The sequence below is a fragment of the Trichomycterus rosablanca genome, chromosome 7 (genome assembly GCF_030014385.1).
Source record: "Trichomycterus rosablanca isolate fTriRos1 chromosome 7, fTriRos1.hap1, whole genome shotgun sequence".
In the NCBI taxonomy this organism is placed as follows: Eukaryota; Metazoa; Chordata; class Actinopteri; order Siluriformes; family Trichomycteridae; genus Trichomycterus; species Trichomycterus rosablanca.
The window spans coordinates 18953757-18970761 of record NC_085994.1 but is presented as its reverse complement, the minus strand read 5'-3'; the positions used below and the strand labels follow the sequence as shown (position 1 = coordinate 18970761).

General features: G+C 37.9%; 1 protein-coding gene across 1 annotated transcript; it reads right to left on the bottom strand.

Annotated features, from left to right (window-relative positions):
* Positions 1-4399: 4399 nt before the first annotated feature.
* Positions 4400-16634, bottom strand: slc2a6 (solute carrier family 2 member 6). The gene is made up of 10 exons (XM_062998479.1): positions 16576-16634; positions 16138-16291; positions 14947-15153; positions 12889-12988; positions 11384-11595; positions 10850-10999; positions 10616-10724; positions 9526-9699; positions 7661-7806; positions 4400-4696 (listed from the first exon to the last, which is right to left on the bottom strand). The coding sequence occupies exons 1-10, from the start codon at positions 16632-16634 to the stop codon at positions 4535-4537; spliced, it is 1473 nt and encodes a 490-aa protein (XP_062854549.1). The 3' UTR covers positions 4400-4534.
* Between the last annotated feature and the right edge of the window lie 371 nt (positions 16635-17005).

Genomic DNA, 17005 nt, shown 5'->3' with positions numbered 1-17005 from the left:
AGGTAGCAACGTAACAGTAACGTCCAACGGTAGTCCAACGTACAGTAACAACAAAATGAGCTCAGATTCTAACCTACACATTCACTCAAAACTGACTTTAAATTCTAAGCAATGTAAACGAAGTGGTAAGAGTTTCACATGAGAAACTTTTTGCGCTTGGATCCCAGCGGCAACCGCAAAAATTGTAAGCCTAACGCAGCAAATGCACGGCGCGGGGGAATGCACCCTAACTGAACTCGCTAAGGAATACGGTATTCCAAGATCTCCACGATTAAGAAGCTTAATGAAACAACATAGAAGTAAAAATGTGCCCTAACTGAACTCGCTAAGGAATACGGTATTCTAGGATCTCCGCGATTAAGGAGTTAAACAATATAGACGTGCAACATGGCGCTAGTGCTGATGTGGTACCATCAAAGCTTTGCACAGTGTACAAACCACATTTTTGTTTTGTGCCAGTTTTAAGTATTCCCAAACTTTTGATGATTTGGGTCTTGGAAAACTTTTAGCTTTTCTTTGAAAGTTCTCTACAATCGGCTTCTGACTGCTGCGGAATTTTTTAAAACTGTACTTAATGCCGCCAACCAGTGACTGGACCAAATACTAAGGTCATGCACGCAGCAAGTAGTGCTGAGGGAAATCATATGAACGATTATATGAATGGAAATGTTGTAAAAATGATAGGTCGACCAATCGCGGCAGCCCTAGTTACTAATAATGACCATTGTATTAATAAAAGAAGTGACTGACGGTGTATTTTGGGTGTGATGTTGATGTTTTAAATACAGAAAGATTTGTGTGAGCCTCTCAGAAGGTAAAAAGAGATTCCAGGCAAATAAAACACCTGTGAACATCTGCACTGGACACTTTCTCTTTTACTAATAATTTTTTGCTAAACAATTTAATATTGCTATTTTTAAATCTTTTATACGCAGACATTCCTTATATGTAAAAACGTACTTGGCCATAAATTTAATTCCGATTCTAATTCTTTAGGTGGGGACAGACTTTACAGTTAGTCGCTGAAAACAATATAGACCTTACCACCTCTTTATCCTGGTCAGGGCTCAGTGGATCTGATTCATTGGGCAACAGGCAGGAAACACATTAGACAGATCAGCAGTCCATTACAGAGCAGACACACACCCACACACATTCACACAAACACTGACTGCATGTCTTTGGACTTGTCAGAGGAAAACGGAGCAATGGAAACCCACATGGACATCATACAAATTGCACACAGAAGGGACCTTCTTTGTAATTATTTAATTCATGTGTTTCAGCCATATCAAATGCTAACAGATGTAATCAATTAAATATATAAAGGGAATTATATGCTTTTAACTTTGCAGCAACATTTTAGAGACAACACTTTCCTGTTCCTGTGCCCCATGCATAAGCAGGGTCTACAACAACAAAAAAGAAACTGCAGTGGCCAGCACAGAGACTTATCTGAACAGAATTTTGGAATAAACTGGAACATCAATTAAGACTTTCTTGACCAACTTCAGTGCCCGGCCATACAAACGCTCTTTTGACTGAATGGTCACCAATTCCAACAGACATGCTTTAAAGTCTCGTGCGACTACTATTTCTTATTGAGATGGGATGTTCAAAGTCTTTGGCCATATAATGTATAATTACCTAGCTGTCACAATCTCTAGTTAACTATATTGTGATGTTACCTTACAGCACATCACAAGCCCTGTGTTATCCAGTAGCATCAAATATCCAAAAGGTTTAAATTATGGTGTTACACTTTTGTGCAGAAAGGTGGACACAAATCAGCAAATGTAGATTGAAAGGCTGTCAGACCATAACTTGTTGGTTATGGTGCCACCAAGGCACATCAGAACTGCAACTTTTCTCCACAGGTTCAAATGAAGTAGATACAATTTTATGTTGTGACCACCCTAAATCCATTTGTGACATTGTACATAAGTAGATGTTATGTGAAATGTGTTGTGTTATGTGGACTCTGATACACACACACACACGATGGACTTTGACACGCATACAAATACATACATGATGGGACTCACACACACACACCACACACACACACACATACATTTACATTTTCGGCATTTAGCAGATGCCTTTATCCAAACCGGCTTAAATTATAGTTACAGTATACAGTCTGAGCAATTGAGGGTTAAGGGCCTTCCTCAAGGGCCCAGCAGCAGCAACCTGGCAGTGGTGGGGCTTGAACCAGCGACCTTCTGGTTACTAGTCAAGTACCTTAACCACTAGGCTACGGCTTCATGATGGACTCTGACACACACATACTTGCTAGTTATAACTTTCAGTTCAATTTAATTTTTTAATTTTGTATGATTTGTTTAAATCCTATTTATTTTAAGTATCCTCCAGGCCACCCAAGAAGGATGGGTTCCTGCTGAGTCTGGTTCCTCTCAAGGTCCTGTATTCACACACACAACTTAAATACATACAACTACTGTATTGTACTACTGTGACTGTATTACTTGCATCTTTGCACAAGATTGAAGTTTGCACAAGTTTTTTTTTTAAATTTTTGCACCTTACTTTCTTATCTCTGTTGCTATAAAAGAAAACCTACGCTGCTAACTGCATATCAGAATATGCTTTTCTACCTCACGTACCATGTACTGAACAACACTTGTCTCTAGTCTTGTCTCCTTTAATTACTTTTTAGATTAGAAATGTCTTTATGTATTACGGCATTTTTGTATTTATTGTACTGTTTTTTTTCATCTGCACTGTATACTGTACTGTCTTGCACTTTTTGTTCTGTGTTGCACCCTGGTCCTGGAGGAACATTGTACTTGTACTGTATATAGCTGAAATGACAATAAAGCTACTCTTGACCTCTTGACTTGACTCTTGAAATGGGTGCCAACCTATTCACAACTTAAATCCAACATTTCATGGAGGCTGTGTGTTTGCTGGAAATTGTGTTAATGTAATATTTCACACTTTAGATTTGAGTATTTGGTAAATACTTGTTCGAAGCTAAAACCTTACCATTCTAATTAATAGTCTATGAACCACTACAGCTCCAGTAAATTTATTTGTGAATAATGCTCACATACTGTTTAAATCAGGTTCATTCATGGTAATATTGTTTTCAAAGCTTTTATTTCAGGCGTATAGTACATACCAACTCATCAACTTCATCAACCTCATTGTATTTTGTAATTGTAGACTCACTAAGAATTTGATACCTGCAACACACTTCAAAAAAGTTGGAACAGAGGCAAAATAAGAGAAAAAGTTATAGAACTTTTAAGTAACAGCATTCCACAATAGGCAGGTGAGTTGGTAACTGGTGAAGGAATCATGATTGGGTATAAAAAGAGGATCCACCAAAGGATCAGAAGAGTCTCCATAAAAGAGTTCAAGTGTGCTTAGAGCCAAGGGTGGTCACACCGACTTTTTTGTTACCATTTTGTAACCAAAGTGTGTAAAACATGACATTTAAATCCTAATAAAATAAATAAATATTGAAAATGTGATTGCCAAGTTAACATACAATAAAATGTATTTTATTATTTGTATTTATTTTATTTGATCTTCTCACAAAACCTTGTCTTATCAAGGCACACATATAAAATGGTCACTTGTGGTTAAAAATGGATGACTTCCCTTTTAAATAGGCGTTCACTGTATTGCACAAAATCACCCCACAGAATCAACCCACAGAAAAATAAAAAAGTCACTATATTACATTAATGCTGAATTTACAAAAATGTTATTTACATAATTATAGTTTCGGAATTGGATGTCCAACATGGTCTCCACATAGCTTTTGATTTGATTTTATTTATTTTTTGCTATTTTGTTTATGCATTTTTCCACTTTTCTCCCAATTTAGCGCAGTCAATTCGTCTTCCGCTGCTGGAGTGCTCGAGTACTCCGGTCGTGTCCGACAAGAGAGTATTTTTGCCTGCCTCATGCCCCGTCCAACACGTGCGCAGTTCACCAACCCCTTCTTATTTGCCCACACATTCAGTGAATCTGTGCGTGAGGCCAGTATTCATGCAATGGAGAGCCATGCACTGAACTCTGTGCTCCTCCACTCTCTGTACAGGGGCTTCGGGCTACTAACCAGGGTCTTTATAAAGCGTCGAAGAACTCCTTGTGTAAGGAGAGCCACACCCTGATCAGCATTATTCCCCAACTCTGCGCAGGCGCCATCAATCAGCCAGCAGAGGTCGTAATTGCACCAGTTATGAGGAACCCTGGTCCGGCTCATCCCTCCCTGTGAACAACGGCCAATCGTTGGTCATGTGGCCGCCCTGCCCAGCCGGATGGCAGAGCTGATATTCGATGGATTTTTTCGAAATCCCCAGCTCTGGTGTGCTAGCGTGTTTTTCACTGTTTTTCACCAAATGTTAATTTACTAACCTATCAAAAAGAAATAACAGCACACTTTTAAACACATTTCATTTAAAAGCCATAAAATGAGCATACATTTTTTACATATATGATTTCCAAACATAATATTAGTATTTCTACAATACTTAATAAGTAATATGGACAACTAAAACTAGCTGTCTGTTATGGTGAAGGAGCGTCCGTTTCTGAAATAGTTCTCAATCTCTTCCAGTGTTCGGCCTTTGGTTTCAGGGACACACTTGGATGTAAATATGATGTTCACCACACAGATTACACTAAAGAACAGAAACGGTGCAAACAGCCCATATGAATCCTGTAAGAAAAAAGATTACTACATGTAAAATGAAAACTGGTCTTTTAGCCACTTCTCCTAGAGGGGGCCACTGTGAAACAGGAACTGTGTACTATATTTTACACAATGCTGTAAAGCACAGAGTTTGACACATCGTGTAACAGCACAGCTCATCATTTTTGGTAAGTCATAAGATGATGTATTAACTTTCTAAACACTTGCAACAGTCAAGCAAAATGAAGGAATTCTTAAGTCTGCATCACACTTTTGGGCATAATTCACTTTATGTAGTTTCAGTTTATTGTTTTTCAGTTCATCAGCTTTATAAACTTTTAAGTGTTGCTAAAGCATTAAGAAAACTATTTGTAGTGGGTATGTGGAAAAGTATTTGGGGTGGAGGCAGAGATGGGGCACACAGCAACTTCAGACTCGACTCGGACTCGTTTCAAATGACGCATAAACAACAAGAGTCCCTAGCTTCAGCATGTGTTAACATTAGTTACGTGTGACAATTATATTTGAAGTTCACTTCATTTGAACATTTTCATTACCTTTGGATTGGAATACCCTACGTAGTGCACTTCACAGGAACAACTGGGGTGAATGGAACGCTCCTAAAGAATTGGCACTAATGGTTGAAAGACCGCTTTCTGAACCAATCAGACCTTTCGATTTTAATTTTTAGTAAGAAATGCTGTTATTTGCATTTATTCAGTTTGCGTCACACAGATGATGTGTCAATGAAACGCTTGATTGGCTTTCTAACAAGTTAGTGTTTTACTTCACAACCAGGAAAAGTTTGGAGGTTTTTAATTATAAGCACACATTTACAAAATAACGGATTATATTCCTGATGGGACAACACACGGTTATAAATTTAATAGCATCTGGAAGAACATAAGCTAAGGTAAACAGAGGTTATGATTTTTTTGCTGTGTTTTGTGATTTATCGCACGCTTTTGTTTTGCAATGAAAACAAAACGTATCAGTTTAAGCTTTTAACTGCTACCTTCTTGTTACAGAAATTACATTCATTTGCACAATGATTAGGAAAGTAAAGGCACTAAGTAAAACGGCAAAATACAGTTGCTAATCTGTTGTTGTTGGTTTTTTTTACATATTATTTGTTTATTTCTATGCTACATTTCCAATATAAGTTTTGTCTATATTATATTGACTCGTGACTTGACTCAGACTCTAGTCTAAAGACTTGTGACTTGACTCGGACTTGTATTTAGTGACTTGTGAACATCTCTGGGTGGAGGGGAGCTAGATATGGTAGGGGTGGAGGTTTAAGTTGTTCCCCACTGTCTCAGGCAGTGAAGAGTTGTTATATATTTTGCAGCAAGTTCTGTGTGTCTCTCCCCCAAGGTATATTTGCACTTTTTCTTAGGGTGACGCAGTAAAGTATAAAGTGTATTTCTGTCCCAGCCTCACCTGTCATGTAAGGGGCACACAGTCTGTCCTCTCTGGGCAGCCAAGTGGTTCTGTATCTGCCCTTTTCATTGTCTAGACTGTGGGCACCAAGCTTGTACCTTCTCAGAATCTATCTCTGCTCTGTATTTGTGACAGTAAGGTGATACTCTACCAGTTTAAATTTATGACCTTCAGTTTTGCATTGCCAGTTTTTTTTAGTGTTGTTTTGGTGACCTGATTAATATTTATATTTGCTTATGTGTGTTTGGTGTTAGTTTCTGTTGCACTGCCACAGCTGTGGCCTCTGCTGGTTGATCTAAGGCGCCTGCACAATGACACGGGGATATTTAAAATCGGTGCATGAATCTCTGTGCGCAAAACTGATCCCCATATGAACCAGTGAAAAGATGCAGTCGATACTGCACATGTCATTGTGTGACAGCTGCGACCCTCCTCAGTCAGAAGTAGAGGTCTGCAGTTCTAGAGACGAATTACGACTGGGTAATTTGGATATAACTAGATTGGGGAAAAAATAGGGGGAAATGCATGTACAGATAATACAAAAAAGAGAGAGAAGAAGCCTCTTAAAACAGGATGTTCTGGAGAAACACTATCTATATGGTTGCCAGGAGTCAAAATCAACTGCAATGAATACAATCCCAAATCAGAAAAAGTTGGGACAGATTGGAAAACGATTACTTTGACTTTTATGACATTGCAGAGACTCTGAACCCAAGATATTTCATGTTTTGTCTACTCAACTTCATTTCATTTGTTAATATACCTCCATTCCTGTATTTCAGGCCTGCAACAGATTCCAAAAAGGTTGGGATAGGGGCAATTTAGGGTTAGCAATGAGGTAAAAAAACTAAATAATGATGTGATTCCAAACAGGTGATGTCAACAGGTGATTGTAATCATGGTTTGGTACAAAAGCAGCATCCAGGAAAGGGTGAGTCTAGTTTGTCATCAAATATGTAATAAAATTATTGAAATGTTTAAAAACAATGTACCTCAATGAAAGACTGGAAAGGATTTATATATTTCTCCCTCTCTAGTGCATAATCATTAAATAATTCAAGGAATTTGAAGGAATTTGAGTGTGTAAAGGCCAAGGGCACAAGCTTAAACTGAACACCTATGATCTCTGATCCCTCAGACAGCACTGCATCAAGAACCACCATTCATAAATAACTAATATAACCAAATGGCCAAGGGATTACTTTGGCAAACCTTTGTTAAGCACTACAAGAGGTACATGCACAAATGCCACCTAAAACTTTACTGTGCAAAGTAAAAGCCTTAGATTAAATAAGTTCTAATAGCAGTGTCGACTTCTCTGGGTGTGTAACATTGCAAAATTGTTTAAAACCTTTTTATAAAATGTGTTGCATGCCTGAAATGCAGGGATAGATGTATATTAACAAATGAACACATTTTCCATACTGTCCCAACTTTTCTGATTTTAGGTTGTAATAATAATCTTTCTTCTTCTTCTTAATTATTATGATTATTATTATTATTATTAGATACTAGAATTAAACTAGAATGAAAGTGACAAATATTTACCACTGCATGCATGAAGATCTGTGTCAGAGCAAAAGCAGTCAGCCAGCTAACCATTACACACAAGCCTGATGCAACGCCACGTGCCTTCATTGGTAGAATTTCTGACATCAGCAGCCATGTTATCGGTCCCCAGCCCATAGCATAACCTGCACATTTATACATAAAAATAAAGGGTAATGTGCTCTATTAGTGTAAAATATATGTTTATAAGTTTATTCAATCATTTATTTATCTTCAGAAACCTCTTTATACTGGTCAGGCTGAATCCAAAGCTCATCCTGCCCATTGGAGGGCTATAACACAGTCCTTTACTTATTTAATCCTGTAATTATTTATTTAACAGTCTTGCACAAACAATATATTTACATTTACATTTTCAGCATTTAGCAGACGCTTTTATCCAAAGCGACTTACACAATGAGCGATTGAGGGTTAAGGGCCTTGCTCAGGGACCCAACAGTGGCAACTTGGTGGTGGCGGGGCTTGAACCGGCAACCTTCTGTTTACTAGTCCAGTACCTTAACCACTGAGCTATCAATATAAATTTAGAGAAGCCAATTTATCCATTTATTTCCACACTTCTGGTTACGGTTGTGGTAATTAGCAGTTATTATACACTTAATACACATGTTAACAAAAAAAATTATATTATGTAATTATACATTAATTTATTTATTCATGTTTACTTATTTATTCATATATATTGTAGTTTTGCAGTAGTAATACATTCCCTAATTTATTTATTACTTTTAACTAATTGCTACCAGTCAGGGTTGGTCTAGCACTACTTGGAAAACAACACACTCTGGCTAGTCCATCAGAGAGTATCTCAAATAGTGGAAATATAAAGTATCTAATCTATCTGTCTAGGGCAGCGGTAGGTCAGTGGTTAAGGTACTGGACTAGTAATCAGAAGGTTGCCAGTTTAAAACCCATCACCACCAAGTTGCCACTGTTGCGCCCCTGAACAAGGCCCTTAATCCTAAATTGCTCAAATCGTGTCATAATTGTAAGTCACTTTGGATGAAAGCATCCGCTAAAGGCAACAAATGTAAATATTCAACAGGCTAATGATCAGGTGTCCAAATATATTTATTTTGACTAATCTTTTAACCCTGGTTTAAGTTGTGGTGGGTTCTGCACCACTCAAAAACAATGGTTGCAAGGCAGGAATACACCCTATATGGGATGTATGCCTATTAAAGCTTATCACAAGCTTACTAATGTACACACATTTACAAATGAGGGAATTTAGCACAACCAATTGATTAAATCATTCATTTATATGGACTGGTGACCTGTCTGTGGTGTTTCCTGCCTATGGTCCAATTAATCAGACCCAGTACAACACTGACCAGAATAAAACTTTGGTAAAACAGACAGTGAATAAAAAAATGTATCAATGAATTAATAAATCTATTTTTATTTATTTATTTATCTTTAATAAATACTTTATCCTAGTCAAAGTAGCAGTAGGTCTGGTGTAACCTAGATCCTTAGTTTCTATGTGTACACACTATGTGAATATACTATCATACCACACCACACAGGGTGCCTTAGATTTCACATTTACATTTATGGCATTAAGCAGACGCTTTTATCCAAAGCGACTTACAGTACTGTGACAGTATATTGTCTAAGCAATTGAGGGTTAAGGGCCTTGCTCAAGGGCCCAACAGTGGCATCCTGGCAGTGGTGAGACTTGAACCAGCGACCTTTCGTTTACTAGTCCAGTACCTTAACCACTAGGCTACAACTGCGTAGTCACCCCAGATCCTGCACCTCTGAGGTGTCACCTCTGATTGTAGTTCCATTTTGTCAACCTAAACTCAACATATGTGGACAAATTAAATTGGATTACTTACCAAATATTATGAATATAACACTGAAAAGAGGAATTAGTGTGCCAGAATTTGAGAGTGCACCCATCCCTGTTCCATTATTCACTGACAGGACCTCAGCAGTAACGTTTCTGGTATCACATGGCACTTTGTGGGTGTACATGGTCATTGTCTGCATTGCCAGGAACATTATAAATCCTGCAAAAATGTGAAATGTGTTTTATTTAAAAATCAGTAAGCTATATATACATATATATATATATATATATATATTTATAGGTTAGGTTTATGTATATCTAGGTGTACACTGACTAGGCATAACATTATGACCACTGACAGGTGAAAGTGAATAACACTGATTATCTCTTCATCACGTCACCTGTTAGTGGGTGGGATATATTAGGCAGCAAGTGAACATTTTATCCTCAAAGTTGATGTGTTAGAAGGACAAGGGCCAGATTGTGATGGCTAGACGACTGGGTCAGAGCATTTTCAAAACTGCAGCTCTTGTGTGGTGTTCCCGGTCTGCAGTGGTCAGTATCTATCAAAAGTGGTCCAAGGAAGGAACAATGGTAAACCGGCGACAGGGTCATGGGTGGCCAAGGCTCATTGATGCACGTGGGGAGCGAAGGCTGACCCATGTGGTCCAATCCAACAGACGAGCTACTGTAGCTCAGATTGCTGAAGAAGTTAATGCTGGTTCTGATAGAAAGGTGTCACAATACACAGTGCATCGCAGTTTTTTGCGTATGGGGAGGCAAAAGGGGGACCAACACAATATTAGGATGTCATAATGTTATGCCTGATTGGTGTATATATGCTAGATATATTTAAAAGGTAAAAATGTAAAGGCTGTGACACAAAATTGCTCAGTTCCAGTCAAAATAACTGCAATTTTGTTTGCACAATTGTGCCATTGACACATAATTGTATTTCATTTTCCTATTTGTCAAGTTGACAGAACTATAGCCACAGTAATGTACAAGTGGTGATAGAAATTGACTGATAACCATTATGGCAAATGGTTAAACAAACGTCAAGCTGGTTCACATAATCACGCACATGCATTGACACACGTTGAGCGTCTTATCAGACATTGTTGTGCAGTACCAACCTGAAGTGAAAAGCAAAGCTTTTCTGCCAGCTTTGTCCATTAAACTGGCAGCAATCACAACAGATAACAATCGAACAGCTCCAACGAGTACTGCATCATATTTGGGCTCCTGGACATAAAATAAAACATTTTGAAATTAGTAAATATGATTAATTATGGTTAGAACGTGAAGACTGCAAATTGATTTTTACCATGTTTTGTATTATTTAGTGTTTAACGGTTTAAGAGACTCACCAATTCAATGGCTGTTTTCTGGAATATGGGCTCCAGAAACACAAGGATAGGTGTTATACCAGTCATCTGCTGCAGGAATCTCATAAACACTGAGATCAAGATCGGCTTGTAAAAAAAGGGACTTTTAAGATCCGACCACTTTAATTTTACCTGTTGAGAAAGATCCAAAATTTTTAACATTTATAATTTTAATTATGTAAGTACATTCTACTAACAAATATAATTCTAGGTATTTTGTTTCTCCTGCTGTGAGACTGTGATCTGTCACTTAATCATTGTCATGCTTTATTTTTTTTATGGCCTACATTTGTGTAGGATTTTGGTATTATAAAGAATCTTGTCTGATTTTGTGAGTCTGTAAGACACAATTGTAGTTTTTGCTTAACAAGGCTGAATTTTAACTATGTTACTAAAGTGCACACTACTCTGATGCAGTGAGTCATTTGGGACACAAGCTAGACCCAGTCAGGACCATGAGCCATTCTGATGGGTTGGTTAATCTAGTAGTATGGATAATATGGACTTTGTGTTTACCTGAGATTTTATACTGCGCTCAATTTGATGTACTTCAGCCATGTAGTTGGAATCAGGGCCCCTGAGCCATTTCAGGGCCTTTATGGCCTCATCGTGTCTGTTATGAGTGATGAGGTAACGTGGGGAGATCGGCATGAAGCAGAGAAGGATTAGCATAAGCAGAACGGGAATTTCCCCAAATATAGCTAGCCAACGCCATGGCAGAACCAAGCCTGTGAAGCAAAAATAAAGAATTAGAATCAGTTAGAAACGTCTGCACAGACAAGAGTTTCTGATTTAAGTCTAATGGACATTTTTTTAATTTGGAACAATCATAACTGCTTTTTTATTTTATTTACTTGTGAATTCATATGATTGCTGCTTTTTATATTTCTACACCTTGTATTGTTGAACTATATCCAGGATAAGGTCTCTGATTTATGAAAACCAAAAGTTACAAGTCAGAGCCTTTGTGCAACAATCAACATTGATTTATCATTTCATTTCCACACAATAACATATTACTGTTAAAACTACTAAGCCAAAAAGAGCTCAATGTTCTTCATACACTATGCTAAAAATTTACATGCCTTTGTAACTTCTTGTAACTTGCTGGCCACTGCAGTTTATGATTGTTTTTTTTTTTTATTAATTCATTTTAGTTGTTTTGTTTGTTTGTTTGTTTGTTTGTGTGTTTGTTTTTTAAGGGGGTTGTCATATATTGATAATCTGAATAAAGTGTTTTTGTAGGCTGGATTTCTGTTTCTGATTTCTGTCTTGCAGCCTAGGCCATTTGTTGCTGTAAAACTGTTAATTAAAACTGTATCATTTAGATTTTAGTTTTTGTTTCATCTTACATGTTGTTTTAAGGGACTTCGAAATTTGGGTCCCTAAGCAATAGACTATTATTGCTGCTGTATTGTTATTGTTGTCTTGTATTATTATTATTATTATTATTATTATCATTATTATTATTATTATTAAGTAATAGTAGTAGTAGTAGCTTGTTCTTTGCACCTATGCATAGTTATTAAAAATACAGCATAAGCCAGAGTGTAAGGTTTATTACAATAATTGTGTGAGCATTTCCTTAATCATATTATTGTTGTGGCAGGTCTGGCGCCAAAAAACTCAGCACAAAGCAGTAAAACCTGCTTCACAGGGCACCAGTCTATCACATGGCACTACAAAAGCATTCTCTTATTCATGCCAACTTACACTTGGAAGAAATTTAGAGTTATAAAATCACCTACTGGCATGTTTTAGAAGGTAGCAGACATTATCAAAGTTCCTGCAGGCTGCCACTGTGTGACCAAGACCTATTACAATTCTGTGGTTCTCTTTTCCAAAAGATATTTTAATTTAGTCAGTGTTCATTGTGACATCGGGATATACAGCAGATGGAGCAAATGGCCAAAAGGAAAGTGCTTAAATGTGTCTTTTATGTATATTGACCTAAAAGGGTCACAGACACCTAGGCTCATCAGTAGGGTAAACTGACTCCTAAAAAGAAGTGTGTTTTTTACCTAGCGCGTACAGAGCCAAACTTCCAAAAACAGCTGTTATCTGAGGGCAAGATCCCAGAGCTCCTCTCACTCCTGGATGTGAAACCTCAGACACATAGACCTGCAACAGACAAGAATCATAAAGGTGTGTGATTAATTATTTTGAAAAAAAAAAACTTTTATTAAAAAACAGATGTACTGCTATTTTATTATTGAAAGAACCAACGACCGGAGCAGTCTGTCATACTGTGACAACCAGTTCTCAGTTCTGCACCAGCCCTGTTCTATTCACTTTCTCCATTGTGGGCTATGGATGGACTTCTATTCATTCGGCAACTCATATATTTGCAATCATTTTCCTATTTTGTTACACAGAACTCTTCTACCTTAAATTAGAATATATATATATATATATATATATATATATACTGTATATATACAGTGTATCACAAAAGTGAGTACACCCCTCACATTTCTGCAAATATTTTATTATATCTTTTCATGGGACAACACTATAGAAATAAAACTTGGATATAACTTAGAGTAGTCAGTGTACAACTTGTATAGCAGTGTAGATTTACTGTCTTCTGAAAATAACTCAACACACAGCCATTAATGTCTAAATGGCTGGCAACATAAGTGAGTACACCCCACAGTGAACATGTCCAAATTGTGCCCAAAGTGTCAATATTTTGTGTGACCACCATTATTATCCAGCACTGCCTTAACCCTCCTGGGCATGGAATTCACCAGAGCTGCACAGGTTGCTACTGGAATCCTCTTCCACTCCTCCATGATGACATCACGGAGCTGGTGGATGTTAGACACCTTGAACTCCTCCACCTTCCACTTGAGGATGCGCCACAGGTGCTCAATTGGGTTTAGTCCATCACCTTTACCTTCAGCTTCCTCAGCAAGGCAGTTGTCATCTTGGAGGTTGTGTTTGGGGTCGTTATCCTGTTTGAAAACTGCTTTCGAAGGGAGGGGATCATGCTCTGTTTCAGAATGTAACAGTACATGTTGGAATTCATGTTTCCCTCAATGAACTGCAGCTCCCCAGTGCCAGCAACACTCATGCAGCCCAAGACCATGATGCTACCACCACCATGCTTGACTGTAGGCAAGATACAGTTGTCTTGGTACTTCTCACCAGGGCGCTGCCACACATGCTGGACACCATCTGAGCCAAACAAGTTTATCTTGGTCTCGTCAGACCACAGGGCATTCCAGTAATCCATGTTCTTGGACTGCTTGTCTTCAGCAAACTGTTTGCGGGCTTTCTTGTGCGTCAGCTTCCTTCTGGGATGACGACCATGCAGACCGAGTTGATGCAGTGTGCGGCGTATGGTCTGAGCACTGACAGGCTGACCTCCCACGTCTTCAACCTCTGCAGCAATGCTGGCAGCACTCATGTGTCTATTTTTTAAAGCCAACCTCTGGATATGACGCCGAACACGTGGACTTCTTTGGTCGACCCTGGCGAAGCCTGTTCCGAGTGGAACCTGTCCTGGAAAACCGCTGTATGACCTTGGCCACCATGCTGTAGCTCAGTTTTAGGGTGTTAGCAATCTTCTAATAGCCCAGGCCATCTTTGTGGAGAGCAACAATTCTATTTCTCACATCCTCAGAGAGTTCTTTGCCATGAGGTGCCATGTTGAATATCCAGTGGCCAGTATGAGAGAATTGTACGCAAAACACCAAATTTAACAGCCCTGCTCCCCATTTACACCTGGGACCTTGACACATGACACCAGGGAGGGACAACGACACATTTGGGCACAATTTGGACATGTTCACTGTGGGGTGTACTCACTTATGTTGCCAGCTATTTAGACATTAATGGCTGTGTGTTGAGTTATTTTCAGAAGACAGTAAATCTACACTGCTATACAAGCTGTACACTGACTACTCTAAGTTATATCCAAGTTTCATGTCTATAGTGTTGTCCCATGAAAAGATATAATGAAATATTTGAAGAAATGTGAGGGGTGTACTCACTTTTGTGATACACTGTATATTTGGTGAAACAGAAAAAAGTAGAATTTAAGACATTGTGGAAGTCTCTAAAAAGGAACCTACAGGAATAGAACTGGCTGTGATGCCACCAGCAATGCCAGTGAAAAATCGACCCAAGAGAAGCATCCAAACTTGCTGTGCTGCCCCCATCACAAGAAAACCCACTGTGGCAGGAATGACAGATATCATGATAGAATGCTTTCTTCCGATTTTGTCGTTCATCACCATGGCGCTCAGCCCCCCAGCAGCAGCTCCAATCGTGAAAGATGACTGTTTAAACAAAGAAAATCAGTAAGCTTATGCATTAAAGATATGCATCTCAAGTTATTCTAGTTGTACAGCACATTTTACAATAAACATTGCACTATTTGAACATTTGAATTGCAAACTGCAATATATTTCCTTACATAAGTTTATGTTAGGATTGACTTTTTCAGCATAGTTATCCAGGTTGTTATTTAAAGTTTTGTGGTTTTAAGCTTCTGGATGAGATGGATTGGGAAATGATCAGAGTTTTCAAGTGGGACAAGGAGTTAGGATGGAAGCCTGTGCATCCCTGAAGGTGCTGAAGAAGTGGTCCAGCGGTTTGACTTTTCTGGTGGGGCAGCTAATCAACTGTTTATATTTTTGTGATTCAGCCTACAAGATGGGTGGTTGAAGTCTCCCAAATGATAATGTTCCTCTTCAGCTTCTTTAATATGGTCAGATAGCAGTTGTTGAGCTGAGCTGGCCTGTGCCAGTGGTGGGACATAGACCCTTATAAAATCTATATTATAATATATACTGTATGTTTACAAATTGATGCCAACTTATAAAATCTAGAAATCTTATAAAATACTTTATATGGCCAAAATTATGTAGGCAACTGACATATTTTGCCCATAGAATGTAAGTCTTAAAGGTTTCATTTCAATGAGTTGGTTGATGCATGTACTGAATTACTTTTACATTACTTACTGAATACATGAAAGCATGTGGTAGCAAAGGTCTATTTCTATTCTCAGAATTTGAGTTGACTTTTCATCATTGATAATCATTGACAGATAGTTCACCAAGACCCCAATGGGACAAATTGAAGAGAACAACCTTAGGTAAGCAGTAGTATGAGGATTTTAAGAATACGTGTGGTAGTGGAATCATTGTGAATCTTGTTCTTCTTCTCACCTGATGCACCAGTTTATCAGGATTTCTATTAAGGTGAATTACATTTGCTCAAACTCTTTAGTTCATACTATTCAAAAAAATTGCTCTTACCCCAAACAAGGATATCTGATGAACATCCATGTGCAGCCGTGGGTCGTCACCTGTCTGAAGCTGTGGAATCACTGCAGAGGGGTAGACCAGGGCAAATCCAAAAATGAAATTACCCAAAACTGCTGAAAACACTGTGAGGTAGAGCCAGCCATTTCTGAGAGACAAGAAGTTAGCAAATGTCTTAGGTTAACCAACTGTATAGTCAATGTTACTATACATAACAATAATGCACATACTAGGTGTGTAAAATAGAGTATATGTATAAAATATAATTTGTTGTGAAAATTTACATAAACGGTGAAATGTATGTATGACAGCTGTATGTATCTATAATGTAATAAGTGTATCTATAATGTAATAAGTGTATCTGTAATGTAATACGTGTATTTGTAATGTAATAGTTGTAAATATTGTAATATAAAGTATTCAAAAAATCACCTTATTTGTTTTGTTTTATTTGGCAGCAGTGGAGTTCCTTCGTCCTGCTTAGTCTCCATGTCTTCTTGCCCGTCTTCTCAGAGCCTGACACATTTATATAGCAATTAGTTGAGACATATTTTGCAATCACAGAATTTTACAAGGCAAACTGGAATAAAACGCATGGAATTGAGGAAGGAAATGTGCAACAAATGTATGGTCTGACACAGCCCTATGTATTTGTGTGTGCGTGCGTGTGTGTGAAACATAAGAAACTTAATTATTTTTTGTGGTTTTTTTTTTACTTTCAGTATTGATTGTGGGTGGCAAGCTGGGTTAAGACTGCTAACCTTAGCTGTTTTTTATTTTATTTTTTTGAAAAGTAGACTTACATTAGGTTTGCATTACTTTTGTATAAACACGTATTTATATGGGGGAAAATTCATATTAA